Genomic DNA, 23,430 nt, shown 5'->3' on the forward strand with positions numbered 1-23,430 from the left:
CTTATTATGAAACACTAAGTTGACAATTGATTGTAAAACATAATGATTGAGCTGGACAGCTGATTCCTCAGCAGAGACTCTGGATTGTTGCACAACTTGGTGAATCGACATGTCATTGACGCCTGCTTCCTAGAGACAGACAGGCACGTGGGACCTCCCAGGGCCAGGTGGGTTCCCAGGAATGAGTTTGGGGCTGGAGCAGGCTGCAGACCAGCTGACTGGAGGTTAGCTGGTAGGAGGCTAGCAGACTGGGGAGCAGACTGGAAGCTAGTGCTGGAAGCTAGCTGGCTTGCATGCTGGAAATCAGGGGTTTCTAAAAAAACCTTACTCAACTCAGGCTATGAGCTCCTCAGCCATGATGTTACGATGCCTCCCTGCGTGCTGACATCAGCGCAGCGTCGTTGTACTCCTGACTGGAAGCTCTATATTCACCATAAAATATCATTGGAGGAATCAAAGGGAACAAAACAGGGCTGACAAGTCTAATACAACACAGGTGATCCACAAAGAAGGAGGAAAATGACAAAGACAGGAAGTCAAACAAACAAAAACCCAGGTGCAAAAATGTGAACTAATTTGGCCATTGCCGTATACAGGCGCTCCACTGGCAAAGCTAAAAACAACGTACACGTTTTCTGGTTTTTGTTGTTTGAGAGAAATAACATAATCATTTATTTGTATTTAGAGGCACAAAACTGTTTCCTTTTACTGTGGATATTGTGGAAAGAGAATCAAGCATGACCTACAAAACATCAGCATTTACTATGACCTCAGAACATACTTCATCAATCCAGATCAGCACATTTAAGACTGAAGATATTTCAATGGTTTTTATTGACCAAATTTCATAGCCGGCCTGCCGCTTCCACTCTTGTGTAACCAGAACCAGTTAAGACAATTAGAGATGTGTTATATGTGATATTAGATCAACACATATTGCTTCTTCTACTGCTGCCTGCTCAATTGATCGCACAAATGTGTCCCACACATGGAGTCCAAATCCATCTTCTTTTGTTGAAGGTATCGGGGAAAAAGAGTCACGCGTGACGCAGACTAAGCTGACACCTACTACGACCACGGGTAGGACACAGTATTAAATATAAATCCAGAAGATTATCACGAGGCACCCTGGCCGGCTGGTACCACAATCGCTGAAATCAAACAAATGTCGCTCAGCAAAGTCCAGACTCTTCTCTGTTCTGGTCCTCAGTGGTGGAACGAACTCCCGACCAATGTCAGGACAGCAGAGTCATTTGCCATCTTCATAAAAAGGCTCAAGACTCACCTGTTCAGACTTCACCTCGACTCTACATAGCATGACCCACTAACCCCCCCCCCCCCCAAAAAAAAATTCTTACCTGTAGCACTTTGATCATAGCACTGTTGTTCTTAAGGTTTGTTTGTTTTTATTCATTAGGTGTGACTGCTGTGCCTCGCACTTCTCCTGTAACTCCTGTAACATCAGGTAACAAATGTGTGACTTTAAGAAGTTCATATGTAATAATATATGACTATTTTGAAATGTTATATTGTTAATTCACTAGAGTGGACTATTGGTATGCCAAGTAACACTGGTAGCCTTATCTCTACTTCCCTAACATCTGCTAAACCAACATCAGGTAATTATAACATTTTAAAAAATTCCCACTTATTTATATCCAAACTATGTAATAACCACATATGAAACACAGAATATGTTTATAAAAAGGGATTCTTCTGAATCTCTGTCAATGAACATACCAAATTGATGGTGATGATTATTCAGTGTGCGATAGAAATTAAGTTGCTTATGCCTTTCTTAAGTTACTTCCTATTGTAAAGATTCTACATTATTCAAGAAAGAGCTATAAAGTAAAACAATGTGCTACTTTAGCCCCCCCCCAGCCAGTATATAGTATTAATGTAAATATGTTTGTGTGACTTTACGGAACAGATACTAATATGACTCCTATGAATCCCAAATCTGGCACGGAGAAAACGGGTAGACTAATTATTGCGTGAAAATGCTAAACATGCATTACTGCAAGTTTATAAAAATGTTTGCTCTTGGGAACCTACTAGGTGTGAGTGTTCGTACGTCTGGCACTAAAAATGGCTCCAACCCTCCAACCCGTCTGGAACCAGCTTCAGGTGAGTCTTTTTGAATTCAGTAATTAAATTATGTTTCCAACCTAAATTAATTATAAGTAATGTTGGTGGTTGAAATACTGTAGTATTGTAACAGTACATGTTAATATTACCAGTACATGTTAATAAACTGAAAAGCTCACAGACGTTGTGTTTGACTTTTGTCGTTCAAAGGGGGAACGCCTATATGGAAGATTTTATCGGTTGTGAGTGGTTGTGGGCTGATTGTGGGCATCATTCTTCTCATTTCTGCAATTCTTTGCAACAAAATAAGATCTGGTGAGAACTATATTGACTTGTTTGTCTAATAAAGTCATTATCTGTTTTTTATTGGGTTTATACTGTTCTCTTTTAACACGTTGTCTCCAAGCCTATTACACTTATCTAAGCTCTAGAACTGAACTCTCACAATAATTGCATTTTAAGATTTATTCAGTTTGAGGGTTTGACAATAAAAAATACAAACACATGCAAACCAAACCGACTATTTATGACAAATTATTATACAGGTAGATTTAGCTTAATTGTGGTGCTCCTAAAGGAATCTCAAATAATCCGGCAGGTGTCGTCTGCTAGAAAGAAAATAGTTCCTACATTAAACTTTGATTGACCAGGTCATGGTTTTTGGAAATGTATGTGTGTTTTTGGTGCTTTGAGCAGCACAAGCAGAGTTCCACTAGAGTCTCATTAGATTCAAAGGCCGTCGTGTTTATTTTGTGCTTATTTAGACTGCCTGCTTTGTGGGAAACAATCATCTTACTTGTGTCTCATTCTCAGGTTCTGAGGAAGTGAAACGGTGGAGGAAGTCTCACAATGACAATGTAAGTCACAAAGTTAATAGTACTCCTCAGTCTGATGCAGCTGTACCTCCATGCACCAGTTACTATGTGCAATAATCTACCAGTATAACTGTTAACCTTATGTATGTGCAATATATGGTTCAGTATAACTGTCTGACAGTAAAACTGTATAACTTTATTTATGTGCAATAATACCTACAAACTACTACTTCTACCTCAACAGCAAATACACAAATGTATGTTTGATTTTTTAAATATATACACACACACACACACACACACACACACACACACACACACACACACACACACACACACACACACACACACACACACACACACATATTATATATATATATACAATGCATACATTGTACATACATAACTTAATACTTATTTGACTACTCACGTGTTTACTATGTTTATAAGATCTTTCTTCCTAACTCTTATGGACGATTGCAGCTGTATGAGTTCCCGAGGTATTAAAAAAGTATTCTGATATTATTTGCCACATAGTAGTTGCTACAGTTGGTTTATTTCTCTTCCCAGTGTTACACATACCTCCTGTATGCCACCGTCTCTGAGGAGCCAGCTGCATCTGTCCTGATGACGTACAGCCACACTGAAACACAAACTGTTTTATTCTGTGTAGAGGAAGACAAAGCAGATAGCCTAAAGAACTGTCAGTGATTTCATCTTGAATAATGTTGGACTACTGGAATGTCTTTTTAATAACCAAACTGTGAGAGTTTCTTACAACGTCCCACGTTTAACAGTTGGATCAAATTTCCCAGTTGACGTACTGATCACAACAAGGGAAAAGAAACTAAAGAACTAGAACACACTTTCACTTTACATTTACATTTAGGTCACTTTACTTCTGTTTGCAATTGTTGTTTTGTGTTTAAACTGGATATATTTTGTCTGATACTTTTATGATTATGCATAATAAATACATTTGTGTGCATTTATAACATACTGTGACTGTACATTTTGCAAGTTTTAGCTCATGGTCTCCTGATTATACCTCGGGAGATTGTATCTTGTATCTCAGTCTCAGAGAAAATAACACGAGGGGGGTAAAAAAGGAAGGAAAATGTTTCTTTGTATTTATTCATCAGCTTTCTCAAACATGAGGATAAGAGTATGTGTTGACAAATTATGGCTGGATATATCGACGTAACATTCTGTGATCTTCATGCATCTTAAGCTTGTCTGAAATGTCTTCTGCTTTAAAACAAGGAGAAACTTGCAGAATAAAGCAAGTTCTAATTTCCCGTTGTCTCTCAGCTGTTTTACACAATCCATAGTTTTACAGACACAAAAAGAATTTAGTAACAAAATAAAACATTTGAACAAAGAAAACTATGACGGCACCGTCAACAGTTTTTTTTTTTTAGCAATTTACTGCATTAAATAACAGACCGCTCTGCTTTCTTTTCACATGTGACAAAAGTGCATTTTACATTCCGCAGACTTTTACATTAACCTTCTTTTTCTCCCTCACAACAAAGAAACAAACACATTTGATGTCTTACTATCATTCTTTGCCCAAAAAAGGACTTTTTCATATTTTAAACTTACGAAATACCTTACTGTTGACATAGTGTATTTCCTTTCCTTATTTAAGTTCAGCACACAGTCAGGATATGGCAAACTGTCAGTGGCGCAATCTGAGCAAAGTCACCAAGAACTCTCATTAATCTCTTCTTTTTTTTTTGCTGCATCACATCGCTTATGTTTTCTGCATTAATGGATGTGAGTCTCAGTGCTACAGATAAAGATTTATTGTTCTTAGTAGTAATTAATTTCTGATTGGCCATGTTCTCTATGTGTTTAAAAGCATCTTCTTGTTGATTTCGTCCTCACTGCTAACGGTCACCTGCTGATGGTTGCTGCTATCAGAGGGAGCAGAGCTGCTGTTAGCGGACTGGAGAGGCGTGTTGCCGAACCACACTCCATGGCATTTTCCTGCAGAAGACACAGTCATTTGGTGAGATAATGAATATTAATGGGGTGGTTAAATATGGTTAATTCCTTATTGCACAGAAACAAACTGTGTGGTAGTTGGGTTCCTTCACAGCTGAGGCAGTAAGTTGACAGTCTGGGTGATCATTTTATTGTTCACCTCCATCGGCCTTCAAAGATTTGACAGGAAGTCATAGAAAAAGTTACATCCTGTTAGACGCGATCTGTAGGCTATTTGTAGTTTGCGACCTCATTCGCATTTATTTATATTTGTTCATAAATATCTGTGGAAATCAGATTCAGAATACTTCAATAATCCCTCGGGAAGTTATACAGCTGCATTTATAAGAGAAAGAGAAGAAAGAGAGTCAAATAAGTATAAAAATATAAAGGATAAAATAATGCCAGTAAATGTTAGTAATATTTATTGGCATTATTTTTTGACAGTTATACTGTATTAAATGTGTGTCTGGGTAGTGTTGCTTTCGTTAATGAAAATTATGACTAAATATCGTCGTCAACGAACCTTTTTATCCTTTTTATGAGGAAAACAAGACGAGATGCAAAAATGCGGGTCATGTGACGATAACATTTTTGGTTAGTAAAATAATATGTTGTAAATTCTAGTCGGCCCTGCGATTGACTGGCGACCTGTCCAGGGTGTACCCTGCCTTCGCCGTATGTCAGCTGGAATCGGCTCCAGCCCCCCCGTGACCCTGAATACAGGATAAAGTAGTAGACGATGGATGGATGGATGGTTGAGGCTCCCTTCGGTGGCCAGAGAGAAGAGAGACGAGTAAACTGCTGAAACTCATTTCCAAAATGAGAACAGGTACTCTGACCTGCTAAAAACTGCTTTAATCAGCTTGAAATCAACTCAACTCCAAACAAACAGTCACGACCAATGTTTTCTCAGCACAAATGTGAAGAAAATAACCTCCAGTCACTGAATAATGAACCATGAGAGGACTTTCTCACAGTCATGCTTCACTCCTGTAAGCTGCAGCCTTAAAGACGTGGGTATTCTGCTGTGTATTTACTGCTGGTATATACTTATAAACAAATATACTTATAGGTATATACCTAAACGACGCAGCAGGCCATCTACAGTTGCTGCAGAAAACTCGTCACATACTCTGGATGAAGGGACCACATCACACCACATTCTATCTGAATTAAACTCCCCAGAATTCATTTTAAGACTATTGATTCCTTTAAAATCACTGAAAATGTGATTGCTAGTGCGAGGCTAGGCTAACATTGCAGCTGGGTGTAAGGCTAGGCTAACATTGTAGCTGGATGCTAGGCTAGGCTAACATTGTAGCTGGGTGCTAGGCTAGGCTAACATTATAGCTGGGTGCTAGGCTAGGCTAACATTGTAGCTGGGTCCAAGGCTAGGCTAACATTATAACTGGGTTCTAGGCTAGGCCAACATTGTAGCTGGGTGTAAGGCTAGGCTAACATTGTTGCTGGGTGCTAGGCTAGGCTAACATTGTAGGTGCATCAGCACTTCAAATAAGGTCATTTAAAAAACAACAAATCACACTGGTATCCAATAGCAACCACAGAACATGTCACCTGGAACAGGTTTAAGAGCACAGAATGTGTGATGTCATAGATCAAAGACCATGGAATCTGTGATGTCAATAAGACATCAAAGCGAGTGGAAGTCTATAAGAAGAAATGCCCAATGTTGTTCTTTATACAACTTACAGTCAGAAGCCAATGCACTTCGGAGACAAAGTTGTGGTGATTGAAAGTGCACAGAGCAACTCCCAGAACAAGAACACTTTGGTTCAGCACAACACAGAGATGGAAGATATTGAACGTGACACCCGAATTAACTTCCATCACAAGGCAATGGAGGCAGAAGTACAATTTTTGGACGACAAAGCGAGACTCACCTCCAGCAAAATAAAAGGGAGAGTTCATCTTGAAGTCAATGAAGACCTGATGCAGCTTTTACTTGATCAGACTCAAGATCACAACAATAACAGACAGATGCGAATGGAGATAAGTGACTTGAAAACCCAGCTGAATACAGCTCTGACTCAAAAGGGCCCCCCTCCATCTGCATGTTTGAAAAAAGCTCAGAAAGATCTTCAGAAGGAGATCTCCATCAACAAGGACCAGCATGCTAAGATGGAGAAGATGAAGACAGAGAACAGGGCCCTTCTAAGTGAAAGGGAGGCCAGCAGTCTGCAGCTCCGTGCTGAAAGGCAGCTCCTTGCAGTTGCTAAAACCAACGTGGACAAGGTACAACAAGAGTTGAGGGAGGTGAAGGGAGCTCTCTACTTTCAGGTTGAGGAGAATAAGAAGGCCCTGGGGAAACCCCAGGCTTGTCTGGAAAAAGCTCAGAGAGATCTGCAGAAGCAGATCTCCATCAACAAGGACCAGCATGCTGAGATGCAGAAGATGAAGGCAGAGAAAGAGGCCCTCATCCGTGAAAGGGAGGCTAGCAGTCAAAAGGGCCCCCCTCCATCTGCATGGTTTGGAAAAGCTCAGAGAGATCTGCAGAAGCAGATCTCCATCAACAAGGACCAGCATGCTGAGATGCAGAAGATGAAGGCAGAGAAAGAGGCCCTCATCCCTGAAAGGGAGGCTAGCAGTCTCTCTTTGGCTCAAAAGTGCCCCACTCCATCTGCATGGTTGGAAAAAGCTCAGAGAGATCTGCAGAAGCAGATCTCCATCAACAAGGACCAGCATGCTGAGATGCAGAAGATGAAGGCAGAGAAAGAGGCCCTCATCCGTGAAAGGGAGGCTAGCAGTCTCCCTTTGGCTCAAAAGGGCCCCCCTCCATCTTCATGGTTGGAAAAAGCTCAGAGTGATCTGCAGAAGCAGATCTCCATCAACAAGGACCAGCATGCTGAGATGCAGAATATGAAGGCAGAGAAAGAGCTCCTTCTATGTGAAAGGGAGGCCAGCATTCTGCAGCTCGGTGCTGAAAGGGAGCACCTTGTAGTTGCTAAAACCAACGTGGACAAGGTACAACAAGAGTTGAGGGAGGTAAAGAAAGCTTTCTACTTTCAGGTTGAGGAGAATAAGAAGGCCCTGGAGAAACCCAAGGCTTGTTTAGAAAAAGCTCAGAGAGATCTTCAGAAGGAGATCTCCATCAACAAGGACCAGCATGCTGAGATGCACAATATGAAGGCAGAGAAAGAGCTCCTTCTATGTGAAAGGGAGGCCAGCAGTCTGCAGCTCAGTGCTGAACGGCAGCTCCTTGCAGTTGCTAAAACCAACGTGGAGAAGTTACAACAAGAGTTGAGCAAGGTGGAGGGAGCTCTCCAACATCAGGTTGAGGAGACTAGGAAGGCCCTGGAGAGACCACACACAACCAGCACCGACGAGGACACAAAGCTGGTCACAGACTTCCCTGAGGGAATCATCGGCAACCAGGAGGAGAACATCAAAAATCTCACGGATGCTCTGCAGAAAGCGGAGCAGGAGCTGAACTCCGAACGTGTCCTGCGGCAGCAGGAGACATCGTTCCTCACAGGTGAGCTGGGAAAGGCCGGCCAATACCATCATTTCCACGTCAGCGTCATTGCTTCTCTGCAAAAACAAGAGTTTGAGGTGAGGCAGACACTGGAGAGATGCCAGGCAGAGACCAGCTGGTTGGCAGAGGCCCTGAAAGAGGCACAAAGTCAACAAAAAAGCCCCAGTGAAGAGGACATGGAGAGAGACAGAGACTTCTATATGGCCAAAATCAATGAACACACAGAGGCAATTGGTAAGCTCATGGCTGATCTACAGAAAGCAGAGCAGGAACTGAAGACCGAACGTGTCCAGTCGTTGGAGGAGAGATCCTCCCTCACAGCCCAGATTGATGTTCAGGCAGCAGAGACCAGCAGGATAGCAGCGGCCCTGAAAAAGTCAGAAGAGCTGCAGCTGCAGTGTCAGGAGGAGAAGTCAACCCTTCAGAAAAACTTTGAAGAACAGTTGGCGAGTGACCGCCTGGTATGGTGGCAGGAGAGAGAATCCTTGGTGAAGAGAAACATGAAACACAAAGCTTCCTATCAGGCTCAGCTCCACAAGCAGGAGCAGAGGAAGAAACTCATTGTGGCTTCTATAGCAAAGGCCGAGCAGCAGCACAAGAGTGATCAGGAAGAAAAGTCATCCCTCACTGCAACGCTGAAAGAAGCACAGGACAAATACCACGCCCAGCTGAAGATCGTAGCCTCTCTCCAAGCACAACAGGAGGAGGCTACAAAGATCCATCAAGCCCAGATGGAGCAGCAGAAAGTGGAGACCAGCAGGATTGCAGCAGCCCTGAAAAAGTCAGAAGAGCTGCTGGAGACTGAGCATCTCCACTCTGAGATGGAGAAAAAGAAATCTCAGCAGGATCTTGAGACCAAACACCTCCAGATGGAAGAGGAGAGATCATCCCTCACTGCAACGCTGAAAGAAGTCCGGGTCAAGCACCTTGCCCAGCTGAAGTGCGTAGCCTCTCTTCAAACACAACATAAGGAGGCTACAAAGATCCATCAAGCCCAGCTGGAGCAGCAGAATGTGGAGACCAGCAGGATCGCAGCAGATCTGAAAAAGTCAGAAGAGCTGCTGGAGACTGAGCGTCTCCACTCTGAGATGGAGAAAAAGAAATCTCAGCAGGATCTTGAGACCAAACACCTCCAGATGGAAGAGGAGAGATCATCCCTCACTGCAACGCTGAAAGAAGTCCGGGTCAAGCACCTTGCCCAGCTGAAGTGCATAGCCTCTCTTCAAACACAACATAAGGAGGCTACAAAGATCCATCAAGCCCAGCTGGAGCAGCAGAATGTGGAGACCAGCAGGATCGCAGCAGATCTGAAAGAATCCAAAGATCTGCTTGAAACTCAGAGTCTCCGCTTTCAGGAGAAGTCATTGCTCCTCCAACAGCTAGAACAATCCCAGAACAACCATCTGGCCCAGCTTAAGATGCAGCATGAAGATCACAACAACCTTGTGGCTGCTCTTAAGAAAAAGTTTGAAGAACAGTTGGCCAGTGACCACCTGGTTCGGTGGCAGGAGAGAGACTCCCTGGTAAAGGAGGGCCTGAAAGACAAAGCTACCTATGAGGCTCAGCTCAAGAGTGACCAGGAGGAGAAGTTATCTCTCCTTCAGGCCACTGAGAGCCTCAGACAGGCTCTCCAAGAAAAAGAAGAGGAGTTGAAGAACACAGAAAGCTCCTTGAGGTCCCAGCTGGACGAGGCTCAGAGCCAGATCCCGAAGAAGAAGAAGAAGTCATGGTTTAAAAAGCTCTTCACGGGACATAGACACTGATGACAGCACACACACACACACACGCACACAAACACACATACCAAATTGACCCAAAATGTATAATTTGGAAAATAATGTATGCTGTTTTATAATTTCCTATTTTTTAGGAATTATAATACAGATATATATTAATATTTTAAAATAAGGGTGGCACAGTGAATTGCACTGTGTCGTGTGGGTTTTCCACCGGGTGCTCCGGTTTCCCACAACTAAAGTACGAAAATAAAAAAAAATAAAATGTATAATTCCTATTTTTTAGGAATTATAATACAGATATATATTCATATTTTAAAAAAAGGGTGGCACAGTGAATTGCACTGTATCGTGTGGGTTTTCCACCGGGTGCTCCGGTTTCCCACAACTATTCAAACAAACCAATTTGGCCCCAAATGTATATATGATATATTCTTCCCTTGTCCATGTGGGTTTTCCACCGGTTGCTCCGGTTTCCCACAACTATTCAAACAAACCAATTAGGCCCCAAATGTATATATGATATATTCTTCCCTTGTCCATGTGGGTTTTTCACCGGGTGCTCCGGTTTCCCACAACTAAAGTACGAAAAGAAAAAAAAAAAAAATTATAATTCCTATTTTTTTAGGAATTATAATACAGATATATATTCATATTTTAAAAAAAGGGTGGCACAGTGAATTGCACTGTGTCGTGTGGGTTTTCCACCGGGTGCTCCGGTTTCCCACAACTATTCAAACAAACCAATTTGGCCCCAAATGTATATATGATATATTCTTCCCTTGTCCATGTGGGTTTTCCACCGGGTGCTCCGGTTTCCCACAACTATTCAAAGATACCAATTAGGCCCCAAATGTATATATGATATATTCTTCCCTTGTCCATGTGGGTTTTTCACCGGGTGCTCCGGTTTCCCACAACTAAAGTACGAAAAGAAAAAAAAAAAAATTATAATTCCTATTTTTTTAGGAATTATAATACAGATATATATTCATATTTAAAAAAAAGGGTGGCACAGTGAATTGCACTGTGTCGTGTGGGTTTTCCACCGGGTGCTCCGGTTTCCCACAACTATTCAAACAAACCAATTTGGCCCCAAATGTATATATGATATATTCTTCCCTTGTCCATGTGGGTTTTTCACCGGGTGCTCCGGTTTCCCACAACTAAAGTACGAAAAAAAAAAAAAAAAAAAACACTCCATGTGAAATATAAAAAAATAAAATAAAAAAAAACCTCTCCGGTAACCATCACCTTACCGTGGTGGAGAGGTTTGTGTGTCCCTATGACCCTGAGGGCTGTGTTGTCTGGAGCTTTGTGCTCCTGCTAGGGTTTCCCATGGCAAATTGGTCTCAGGTGAGGGGCCAGACTAAGAATGGTTCAAAAGACCCCATGAATAACCTAGGAAGAAGAGGAGTGACCCAGCCCGGAGGAACCCCGGGGCCCCTGTCGGGGGAGGGAGTGCCTGTCAGCGAGCGCTTGTTGCAAATAAATATTAGTAATATTTATTGCCTTTTTTGACAGTTATACTGTATTAAATGTGTATCTGGGTAGTGTCACTTTCGTTAATGAAAATTATGACTAAATATAGTCGTCAATCAACATTTATCCTTTATATGAGGAAAACAAGACAAGACACGAAAATGCTGGTCATGTAATAACATATTTGGTTGGTAAAATAATATGTTGTTAATTCAAATCAGAGTCTTCTGTGTCTGGAATAGATGTATTCTTTAATGTATAAGGTAACAATATTATAATAATAAGATAACCTTGTTTGAATTGTGAAATGGGTTTGGCTAAATATAATCTTTGACTAAAACTAGACTAGAATGTCATCAGTTTTCGTCGACTAAAACTAAAGTGTCATCAGTTTTCATCGACTAAAACTAGACTAAAGTGTCATCAGTTTTCAGCGACTAAAACTAGACTAAAATAGTCATGGACAATTCTGACTAAAATAAAACTAAAATGCTCAGACTTTTAGTCGACTGAAACTTGACTAAACTAAAAATAGGATGGACATGACTAAAACTAATAAAAACTAAAATGATAGCTTGAGACAAAGACTAGACTAAAACTAAAAGTAAAACAGGCCGCCAAAAACAACACTAGGCTGGAGTAAGCTGAAATTATCCTGTTATGATGAAATCTTGCATAGCTTGTTTCTCTTTCAATAAAAATACTCTTTGTGTGCTTTGGTATCAGCTTCCCTTTATAACTGTCGGCTGCATGCAGACAAACACACATCGTCATACCTCCGGGTGGTAAGGATGACAGGATTCAGGCTTCTTTCTGTCCTTCTGAAACTTCAGTCGGTCACATTTTAGTGACTCGTTGTGTTCAAAGGTGTCAAGGGTGTAAATGAGTCAACAGAACATGTTTACAAGTTTGGAGTTTCTCCAACATTCATGTTAGCTAATTTAGGCTGGTGCAACACTGAAGCGGTGCATTAAAAACATCAACCCTACAGAAGTAATAATATTTCTCACAGTCAGTAACTGAAATCATCGATGATCTACTTTCCTCATCTGCATATCGAACTGCTGTCTTTCATCTAGAAAGGATATACATGATCTCAATGGGATCCATGGTTAGGGGAGGAGAGCTGCTGCAGTCACACTTATTGTCCACTACGACCATGAACAGGTTGCTGCTGGGAATCTGCTGTATGACAAAAGACCTGACGCCCAAACAGAGACAGACACTGCAATTAAACTGTTATAGCATGATCAGTAGCAGGCTGAACTGTTTAATTGTGAGGAGAGGCAGTGTTTATTTGATGAGTCACGAGTGGGCCTGAAGCATACCTGATACAGCCCCCGCAGTCAATGTTGCCCGTTGTTTCTTTGATGGTGCGTTCAGAGACGAACGCAGGGTATTCTGTGTCACATGGCTCCATCGTGGTTTTACCCCGAGGTCTCTGAGCTAAAAGTGTGAAGTGTGAAGTGTGAAGTTTAACCTAACTGTGGTTAGTCAACATCACATAAAAAATAGAGACGTCTCTTTCTCACACACATACATGCCTGTAATGATCATCAACTAGAGTTACCTTTAACTGAAAGATCCACATTCCACCAGCTGTACAGGTTAAATTCTAGCAGAAAACTGTTATGAGACAATATGAATTAATGTCAGTAAACACACGGATAAGCATTAATTAATAGTTAACACATTTCTTTTTCTAAAAAGGTATAAATAGTTGATGAAAAATTGAATTCACATATATGACCGTTTAAGCACTATAATATATACTAAGTAATTTACTCTCAATTGAGCTGAAGAAACCTGGACAGTCTTCATTAGGTGCATATATATTAGAGTATAATTGCTTGATTCCACAGAAACATTAATCAGAATATATCTCCCGGAAGGGTCACTTAATACATTGTTAACTATAAGGTTTAATTTCTTATTAAATAAAACAGCAACACCAGCTCTCTTTGAAGATTGTCCAACACCAAGTACCTTACCTACCCATTCTCTTTTAAGATGAGCAAGTTCCTCTGTTCTTACATGTGTTTCTTGGAGAAAAACGATATCTGGGGAGAATCTTTTTAAATGCTTTAATACTTTACCACGTTTAAACGGATTATTTGCACCGTTCACATTCCAGGATATAATTCTTAATGTTGTGCTATTCATTAAACTAATCTAAAGATCAAGAGTAAAACAAGATAGTATATATTTCTTCTTTTCATTGTCAAAATCATATGGATACAACGAAAAACAGCCATCTTAATTTCCATTCTCCCACTCATCCCTCCCTCCTCTCCTTTCCCCCGTCCTCCTTCGCAACCACCCCCACAGGTGCCACACATTGGACAAAAAACTAACAAACAAATACTCATTAAAGAAGAAAACAAGGAAAAAACAAACAAACAAACAAAGAACAAACACAAGGCTGTCCATAAGGATATCGTCCATAATCTGTTCTCCTCGACTGTCCATGATAAGAGTCTCTGTCACCTAATGCTTAGCTCGCGCAAAATGAACAAAAAAAAGAAGACAGAAATTCAGCAACAATCTTACCACTGCGCCAAGGCGCGCGTCACCGGTCCCGTTTACCGAAGTTTACGCCACACCAGTTGATCCTTTTACGGCCTCGGAATCCAGAAACGCCGAGGCTTTGCCAACATCCTCAAACATGTAGCGCTCACCGCCCCGGTTTAGAGAAATCCTTGCTGGGTAAAGCAGGAAAGCCTGGAACCCGGCCTGACGCGCCCTGTTTAGGACCGAGTAGGGTTTGCGCCTTTTGGATGTAGCCTCGCTGTAGTCTGGCGCAAATTTGATCTGATGACCAGCTACCGTGACTGGATGCCTTCTGGACTCGTTAAGGATTCTGTCCCGGTCAGTGAATCTCAAACACTTAAGGATGAGTGGTCGAGGCTTTGAAGAAGGATCTCTCGGTGCACCAACCCTGTGCGCACGCATTAATTCTGGAGGTTGATCAGCCAGGACAGGTGTCGTGCCAAAAAGTGATCGTCTGCCAGAATTTGATTTCCGGTCTCGGGAGCGCGCACAGCAGCCCGTTGAGCGTAGCGTTTAAACGTCTGGTTTTCTCTGGATTAAACGGTCATAATATGCGGATACACACAACTGTACGTCCGCAATTATAGCAAAGGTATGTTCTTAGAAAGTTTAACGTTTGTTGTTACGTAATTATCACAACTGTGGCCTAAAGAAGTGTAGTTTGTAGCGAAATCAGCCCTGACAATTACGTGATAGACATGTCTCTGTGCTGGGTATGTCTGATGCCTTTGTTTAGCCCTGTCTTATGAATTAGACTGTAATGAATGTGATTTATAGGTGTGGATTTTCAATAAAGAAATGATCACTTTTGCAAGTATCCTCGTGACTCTGCATCATCTTTTATCTGATCTGGGCTCTACATCTGCTTCCCATGTTTGGATGTGTCTTGTATATCTAATATTCTTGTTTATGCCTACTATTTGGAGACAATACTATGAAAGACATGATTTGGGAGGGTTACATAAGCCTATAAATAGAACAGTTTTCACCTGCCAAAAGCTGATTGAAGGCCAAATACAGTTACTGAGGGGTTATTTCTGCATAAATATGACTTGATCTCATTCTTGAGCTTCATAATATAAAGATCTGAGTTCAAGAGACAGCTTGAATTTCTTTTAAAGGACCATTACAACAGAAAATGGGCCTTTTCACCTGCCAAAAAGTGATTGAAGGACCTATACAGTTACTCAAATGTTATTTCTGCCTAAATATGACTTGATCTCATTCTTGAGCTTCATAATATAAAGATCTGAGTTCACAGGACAGCTTGAATTTCTTTTAAAGGACCATTACAACACAAAATAGACGGTTTTCACCTGCCAAAAAGTGATTGAAGGCCAAATACAGTTACTTAGAGGTTATTTCTGCCTAAATATGACTTGATCTCATTCTTGAGCTTCATAATATAAAGATCTGAGTTCAAGAGACAGCTTGAAATTCTTTTAAAGGACCATTACAACAGAAAATGGGCATTTTCACCTGCCAAAAAGTGATTGAAGGCCAAATACAGTTACTGGGAGATTATTTCTGCCTAAATATGACTTGATCTCATTCTTGAGCTTCATAATATAAAGATCTGAGCTCAAGAGACAGCTTGAAAATCTTTTAAAGGACCATTACAACAGAAAATTGGCCTTTTCACCTGCCAAAAAGTGATTGAAGGACCTATACAGTTACTCAAATGTTATTTCTGCCTAAATATGACTTGATCTCATTCTTGAGCTTCATAATATAAAGATCTGAGCTCACAGGACAGCTTGAATTTCTTTTAAAGGACCATTACAACACAAAATTGGCCTTTTCACCTGCCAAAAACTGATTGCAGCTCCTTCCTTCTAACCTAACACATTTTCTGACATAAAATGACTTTAAATCACTGCACTATCAACATTTCAACGACAAGACCTTGTTGCTTGTCTTGGTTAAAACAATGTTCCTACCTTCTGACCATAGAAATACCACTTTATAAGAATTATTGAAATTCACAAGTTTTGGCATAAAATATATTTATTTTCTACATATATACATACATACACACACACACACACATACACATACATACCTACATATATTTGTTTCTTCGTATGTATGCATCTACATACATACATACGTATATACAAACTTATCTAGCAATATTAGCTGCAGTTGCTACTTGCATGCTTCACAAATATATTTCTTGCGGCCTCTGCGTGGGTACTTGGCACAGCTTTTGTGGAACCACCTTGGGCAGATGTCACATCCGATCTGAATTTGACAACAGGAAATCAAAAAAATTGTAATTAAATTGTTAAGCAATTATGATAATAAACACATAACATAATTTAAATTGGATTTTTTTTTTTAAATATATATAAATCAGACTTTAGAAAGAAAAATAAAACATAAACAGTTACCCAAAGAGTGTCCCCTTGCTGCTCCCCACAGATATGGCACAGGTCAGTCAAGTCATCTAGCAAAACAAGGTACAACAATAATTTCTCTTAACTATGAGCTATTTTTGTCAGAGTAAATGATAACATATTATATTCCTTATTATAAAAAGGAAGGAAAAAAACACACCTGTATTCTCAAGAAGAGAGACAGCAATGTGCTCTCTCATGGTGTTTACACCCGATGTGGAATTGTCAAACTCCAACGGGAATCCACCCAGAATGCACTCAGCAAACTGTGAATAAGAGGCACAAGAATGGATTCATTTTCATAGTGAACAGTAATCTTACGAGAAGTGTTTGAAAGTTATTGAAGCACCCAATGCCCAAAATTAATTGTAGCATCAGTCTTAGTTAATTAAAGTAACCCAATGCAAGTATGCAATGCGTTTATTGTCTGCTATAATCATTACATCCAGTGTGGGGTACCAGTGTACCAAATAAATTTGTTATTTTGATTATCCAAGAGTTGAACCTTGGTGCTGGAGAAAGAAAATTGCAATTCATTCCAATCCTAACATTAATCGTAATCATGCTATGTACCTTCAATGCATAGGCCCCACAGGACGTTCCATCCTGTTGAATTGGGTGAGTCATCACATCACATGCCCGTCGGGAAGGATTGAGCCCCTGTGTCTCATGAATGATCTAAAAACACAAATACATATTATCTACATATGCAGTATAAATTGGTCCAGCATTACTTTTACAGTCCTCTGATAAAGTAAACATTTAAAATGTCCACTGCATCAATGTCATTACAGTTTTGATAATGCTAAAGTATGAATAGTTTCTTAATGGTTCCAACCATTTTTGATGGTGGAATAAAGCATGACAGTGGAGCATGAGAAAGTTAAAAACTTGATTCAAAAGGAAAGGAGAATTACCTTGGACTTGCCACTTAAGAAGACTTAAGAAGATGCATTCATTTTTAGTACAGTACAGGGAAACATACTATTACAACCTTTTACTAACTGTATTTCTCATTTGCATAACAATTGGGATAGGAAAATAAATAGGATGCAATAAAGTAAGACTTAGGAAAAGGGAGTTTTCTTAACATAGCTGGAAAGGATGATGTAGAATTATGGGCTGAAATAACAGCCTAAGATAGGTCTCTATTATTTAAGTTATGTAGCAGTAGGTGGATCACATATTCACAGCTGTTGACAGGCCTATACTTTTCTCAAAATCTATAACCCTTTCCTTTTATTTGCTAACCTCCACATCTAAGACTTTCCCTAAAGTAGGCTAAATGTATTAACTTATCTCTTTAAGTTATTAATGTATCACTAATGTGAAAAAAACAACAACATACTGTACTGACTTGATCTGGCCAGTATTTACAGTAATAGTTTTATTTGTGTGTAATTTACTGTAATTCAAAAATGTAACTTTGTTGTCCATTACTTTTAACCTTTTGTACTTACAGTGCCACCCTAAAAGAATGCAAACTAAATTACCTTGTGATATCCTTGCAGTTATTTACAGCTGTTTTTCTTTCACCCAATGGATCCAGAAAAACTGCTTTTCTCTCAGCTGGTAAGATCACCTACATATAGAGTTAAAATTTAATCAGAATGCTGTAGCTTTGCAGTTCTTCACGTGTAGCTGAATAACATGTGTACATATGCACCAAACCATGTTGAAAAAAATAATTACCACCAGCATCCAGTGATGACCCTTATTCACAATACCCATGATGTATCTGTACATCTCTGGGACAATCTGTAAGATAACAAATCAAAAGTGCCTAATGTTGATAAAATGTTGTGCTGTATTTATTAGTAAGATAACATGAGGCAGTATTGTTTATTACCTTAACCTTGGGTTTCTTTCCCTCCCATATGTTTGTCATTTCAAAGGAGTCCACTGCAAATGCCCTCTCTGTGTTCTCCTCATTATATTTTTTAACAAGGAGGGTCAGATATGCGTTGATACATATTTTTTTGTAAAAAATTATAAGAATTTGATTTTTGGCCATACTTTTAACTTAAAAGTATGGCCAATAGGGAAAACATTTTCTAAGAAAATAATGTTAACACCTCACCTCACTTTCAAACTCTCTTTGGGGACCCGTGTTGAAAATGTCCCAAAAGAACACCTTGTACGGGCCGACTTTGGAGAGGAGCACATAAACATTCTTCCCCTTCCATGCATCTTTGACATCTATAAAAAACATTTTTAAAGTTGCAGGGATGAATTTCTGTCGGTACTTATTTGATTATCAAACATAAATTTGAAATTGTCAGCTCCAGCATTTGAAGCTTGCATATATATATATATATATGTGTGTGTGTGTGTGTGTGTGTGTGTGTGTGTGTGTGTGTGTGTGTGTGTGTGTGTGAATAATTTTCCTAAACGTATGCTTGCTGATACGGGAGTCCACTGTGGCATGCATCTTACCTGAAAGGGCAGTAGTGGTGGATGAGCCTGAAAAGGATGTGATGGTGGTTGGGCCAGCGGTGGAGGGTGGGCCAGCGGTGGAGGGTGGGCCAGCGGTTGAGGTCGGGCCAGCGGTGGAGGGTGAGCCAGCGGTGGACGGTGGGACAGCGGTGGAGGGTGGGCCAGTGGCGGACAGTGGGCCAGCGGTGGACACTGGGTCAGCGGTGGAGGGTGGGCCAGCGGTGGAGGGTGGGACAGTGCTGGAGGGTGGGCCAGCAATGGAGGGTGGGCCAGCAGTGGAGGGGATGGTGGATGAGAGTCTACGCGGAACCCTTGGCTGTTCCTCCGCATAGACAACCAAGTGGTCTGTATTGATTTTAGGAACCACCATTCCTTGGTCATCTAGAAGGGTGACACTCTTCCCGGCTATGGCCAAAATGGTATATGGCCCAAGGTAAGTGGGGTCCAATTTACCCCCTTTCCTCTGTTGGCTCCGAACGTTCAGCCTCAGAACTTTCATCCCCACCTGAAAGTTTGGAGCAGGTTTTGTGCCTTTTTTTAATTGTCAGCTCCAGCATTTGAAGCTTGCATATAATATATATATATATATATATATATATATATATATATATATATATATATATATATGTGTGTGTGTGTGTGTGTGTGTGTGTGTGTGTGTGTGTGTGTGTGTGTGTGTGAATAATTTTCCTAAACGTATGCTTGCTGATACGGGAGTCCAATGTGGCATGCATCTTACCTGAAAGGGCAGTAGTGGTGGATGAGCCTGAAAAGGATGTGATGGTGGTTGGGCCAGCGGTGGAGAGATTTTGTTGAAGGTATTAATAAGTTATAATTGTGTCTGTATCTTGTTACACTGTCTTTTCCAACAGATTCCTTTCACAAGAGTCAAACACAAGGTCAGTCTCAGATCTATTATCTTTCATGTTCAGCTGTGCTGTTTTCTGGGGAATTTATAACAGTATTATTACTTTGTGGCTGCACAGTGGGTGGCACTGTAGCCTCACAGCGAAAGGGTTCTGGGTTCGATTCCTGATTTGGGTTCCTTTTGTGTGGAGTTTGCATGTTCTCCCCGTGTCAGCGTGGGTTCTCTCCAGGTTCTCCGGGTTCCTCCCACAGTCCAAAGACATGCAGGATGGGGATTGGTTCATTGATGACTCTAAATTGCCCGTAGGTGTGAATGTAAGAGTGAATGGTTGTCTGTCTCTAGGCAAGGCAAGGCAACTTTATTTGTATAGCACTTTTCATACACAAGGCAGACTCAAAGTGCTTCACATCATAATATGTCATACAATAAAGTGAAAAAATAGAAGATTTAAAAGAAAATAAAGGCAAAATTACAATGCATTACAGAAAGACAAAGAGAATAAAAACATATTTGCAATACAATGGACAATAGTGCAGACATTAAAAAAATTAGTAGAAAGCTAGGTGAACATAAAAGTTTTCAGTCTAGTTTTAAAAGTGGTCGGAGTTGGGGCAAGTCTTACATCTTCAAGAAGTTTATTCCAGCTATTTGTTGCATAGTGACCAACGGCGTAACTTTGAGTTGAACATTGGGGGGGTGTATATCTTTATATATATATATATATATATATATATATAGAGAGAGAGAGAGAGAGAGAGATATAGATATAGAGAGAATATAGAAAAAGTCATATGACCAGATATAGAAAGGAAAATAAAAAACAGAATATTTATTTCACACATATTTATGGAAACACAGAGAAAATTATTAAATTATTTCTAAATGTCATACAAATGTTGATAGACTGGTTACCTGTCTGTCTCTACATATCGGCCCTGTGATAGACTGGTTACCTGTCTGTCTCTACATATCAGCCCTGTGATAGAGTGGTGACCTGTCTGTCTCTACATGTTGGCCCTGTGATAGACTGGTTACCTGTCTGTCTCTACATGTTGGCCCTGTGATAGAGTGGTGACCTGTCTGTCTCTACATGTCGGCCCTGTGATAGACTGGTTACCTGTCTGTCTCTACATGTCGGCCCTGTGATAGACTGGCGACCTGTCCAGGTTGTAGCCTACCCTGCCTTCGCCCAATGATGGCTGGGATCGGCTCCTGAATACAGCATAAGCGGTAGATTAGGGATGGATGGTTATTACTTTGACTGTTTTTAGTTTTGTTTCGGTTTGGTTGTATTTCTCTCCCCATTTCCTCTACATCAAATCCTCTGCACCTCACATCATATTAGCATATTAAAAGAATTATTGGATATTTGAAGTTTACTTTTTTTAATTTTCAGCTCTTCCCCCTAAACTGAAAGTGAATCCAACGGTGATCACAGAGACTGAAACAGTCACGCTGGACTGTCAGATTCCTTCCTCTGATCCTGTGCATCAGTGTTATTTCCACACTGTGAGGACACACTCCTACAAAGGCGACACTTGTCTGCTGACACTGACAGGAACTGACCTGCTGAGGATGTCACAACAAAGTTCACCTGCTGTGGTTCAACTGAATTGCTTTTACACCAAATTGTATGGAGATATAAATTCTCCATCTCATCACAGTGACACATCCTCCATCATAATACAAAGCGAGTTACTGCTTATCATATAATGTTTGTGATATATAACTAAATGACGTGCCGTCATTTTTCAGGTGTTTAAAGGGACTGAAAAAATGTTGATGCAACAGTATTCTTATTACGAAACACTAAGTTGACAATTGATTGTAAAACATAATGATTGAACTGGACAGCTGATCCCTCAGCAGAGACTCTGGATTGTTGCACAACTTGGTGAATCGACATGTCATTGACGCCTGCTTAGACAGACAGGCACGTGGGACCTCCCAGGGTTAGGTGGGTTCCCAGGAATGAGTTCGGGGCTGGAGCAAGCTGCAGACCAGCTGACTGGAGGTTAGCTGGTAGGAGGCTAGCTGACTGGGGAGCAGACTGGAAGCTAGTGCTGGAAGCTAGCTGGCTTGCATGCTGGAAATCAGGGGTTTCTAAAAAAGACCTTACTCAACTCAGGCTATGAGCTCCTCAGCCATGATGTTACGATGCCTCCCTGCGTGCTGACATCAGCGCAGCGTCCTTGTACTCCTGACTGGAAGCTCTATATTCACCATAAAATATAATTGGAGGAAACAAAGGGAACAAAACAGGGCTGACAAGTCTAATACAACACAGGTGATCCACAAAGAAGGAGGAAAATGACAAAGACAGGAAGTCAAACAAACAAAAGCCAAAGGTGCAAAAATGCGAACTAATTTGGCCATTGCCGTAAGCAGAGGCGCTCCACTGGCAAAGCTAAAAACAACGTACGCGTTTTCTGTTTTTTGTCGTTTTGAAAAGTTCTCCACTTAAGTCATTAACAAATGAGAGAAATAACATATTCATGTATTTGTATTTAGAGGCACAAAACTGTTTCCTCTTACTGTGGATACTGTGGAAAGAGAATCAAGCATGACCTACACAACATCATCATTTACTATGACCTCAGAACATTCATCAATCCAGATCAGCACATATCACTCATTTAAGACTGAAGATATTTCAATGGTTTTTTATTGACCAAATTTCATAGCCGGCCTGCTACTTCCACTCCTGTGTAACCAGAACCAGTTACTGGTGTGACTGGTGTGCCTCGCACTTCTCCTGTAACTCCTGTAACATCAGGTAACAAATGTGTAACTTTAATACATTCATATGTGTGTCTGAATAATATATGACTATTTTGAAATGTTATATTGTTAATTCACTAGAGTGGACTATTGGTATGCCAAGTAACACTGGTAGCCTTATCTCTACTTCCCTAACATCTGCGAAAACCAACATCATCCTATGAATCCAGAATCTAGCAATTAGAAAACGGGTAGACTAAATATTGCGTGAAAATGCTAAACATGCATTACTGCAAGTTTATAAAAATGTTTGCTCCTGTAAACCTACTAGGTGTGATTGTTCGTACGTCTGGCACTAAAAATGGCTCCAACCCTGCAACCCGTCTGGAACCAGCTTCAGGTGAGTATTTTTCAATTCAGTGATTAAATTATGTTTCCAACCTAAATTAATTATAAGTAATGTTGGTTGTTGAAAATAGTTACGCACAGTACATGTTAATATTACCAGTACATGTTAATAAACTGAAAAGCTCACAGACGTTGTGTTTGACTTTTGTCGTTCAAAGGGGGAACGCGTATATGGAAGATTTTATCGGTTGTGAGTGGTTGTGGACTGATTGTGGGCATCATTCTTCCCATTTCTGCAATTCTTTGCAACAAAATAAGAACTGGTGAGAACTACATTGACTTGTTTGTTTAATAAAGTCATTATCTGTTTTTTATTGGATGTTCATACTGTTCTCTTTTAACACGTCTCCAAGCCTATTACACTTATCTAAGCTCTAGAACTGAACTCTCACAATAATTGCAATTGAAGATTTTTTTCAGTTTGAGAGGGTTTGACAAT

General features: G+C 40.5%; 2 protein-coding genes and 1 long non-coding RNA gene across 8 annotated transcripts in view; 1 reads left to right on the plus strand and 2 right to left on the minus strand.

The window, feature by feature from the left end:
* Positions 1-3,921, plus strand: part of LOC311020455 (uncharacterized protein) — a 53,980-nt gene extending 50,059 nt beyond the window's left edge. For 3 of the 5 annotated variants that reach the window (XM_084020477.1, XM_084020478.1, XM_084020480.1), the window contains exons 6-10: positions 1,545-1,619; positions 2,062-2,130; positions 2,302-2,406; positions 2,905-2,948; positions 3,477-3,921. In XM_084020477.1, coding sequence (XP_083876603.1) covers positions 1,545-1,619; positions 2,062-2,130; positions 2,302-2,406; positions 2,905-2,948; positions 3,477-3,617 — 434 coding nt within the window. In that variant the 3' untranslated portion in view covers positions 3,618-3,921. Of the gene's footprint in view, positions 1-1,020; positions 1,081-1,417; positions 1,466-1,544; positions 1,620-2,061; positions 2,131-2,301; positions 2,407-2,904; positions 2,949-3,476 lie in introns of all 5 variants that reach the window. The other 2 variants (XM_084020479.1, XM_084020481.1) reach the window with 1 other exon arrangement.
* Positions 3,922-4,015: 94 nt separating this feature from the next.
* On the minus strand, positions 4,016-14,559 carry LOC311020504 (voltage-dependent calcium channel subunit alpha-2/delta-3-like). Of its 2 annotated transcripts, XM_084020557.1 has the most exons (6): positions 14,160-14,559; positions 13,180-13,235; positions 12,938-13,055; positions 12,697-12,810; positions 12,386-12,467; positions 4,016-4,898 (listed from the first exon to the last, which is right to left on the minus strand). In XM_084020557.1, exons 3-6 carry the CDS (start codon positions 13,027-13,029, stop codon positions 4,806-4,808), a joined length of 381 nt encoding a protein of 126 aa, XP_083876683.1. In that variant the 5' UTR covers positions 13,030-13,055; positions 13,180-13,235; positions 14,160-14,559; the 3' UTR covers positions 4,016-4,805. The 2 variants fall into 2 exon arrangements, with proteins under 2 accessions (XP_083876683.1, XP_083876682.1); XM_084020556.1 differs by lacking the exon at positions 14,160-14,559 and having other exon boundaries at positions 13,180-13,379.
* Positions 14,560-16,298: 1,739 nt separating this feature from the next.
* On the minus strand, positions 16,299-18,650 carry LOC311022944. The gene is made up of 7 exons (XR_014598158.1): positions 18,408-18,650; positions 18,251-18,316; positions 18,052-18,140; positions 17,132-17,236; positions 16,719-16,824; positions 16,553-16,608; positions 16,299-16,403 (listed from the first exon to the last, which is right to left on the minus strand). It is a non-coding gene; the product is annotated as an uncharacterized lncRNA (long non-coding RNA).
* Between the last annotated feature and the right edge of the window lie 4,780 nt (positions 18,651-23,430).

This window comes from Eutrigla gurnardus (genome assembly GCF_963514095.1).
Source record: "Eutrigla gurnardus genome assembly, chromosome: 2".
Taxonomy (NCBI): Eukaryota; Metazoa; Chordata; class Actinopteri; order Perciformes; family Triglidae; genus Eutrigla; species Eutrigla gurnardus.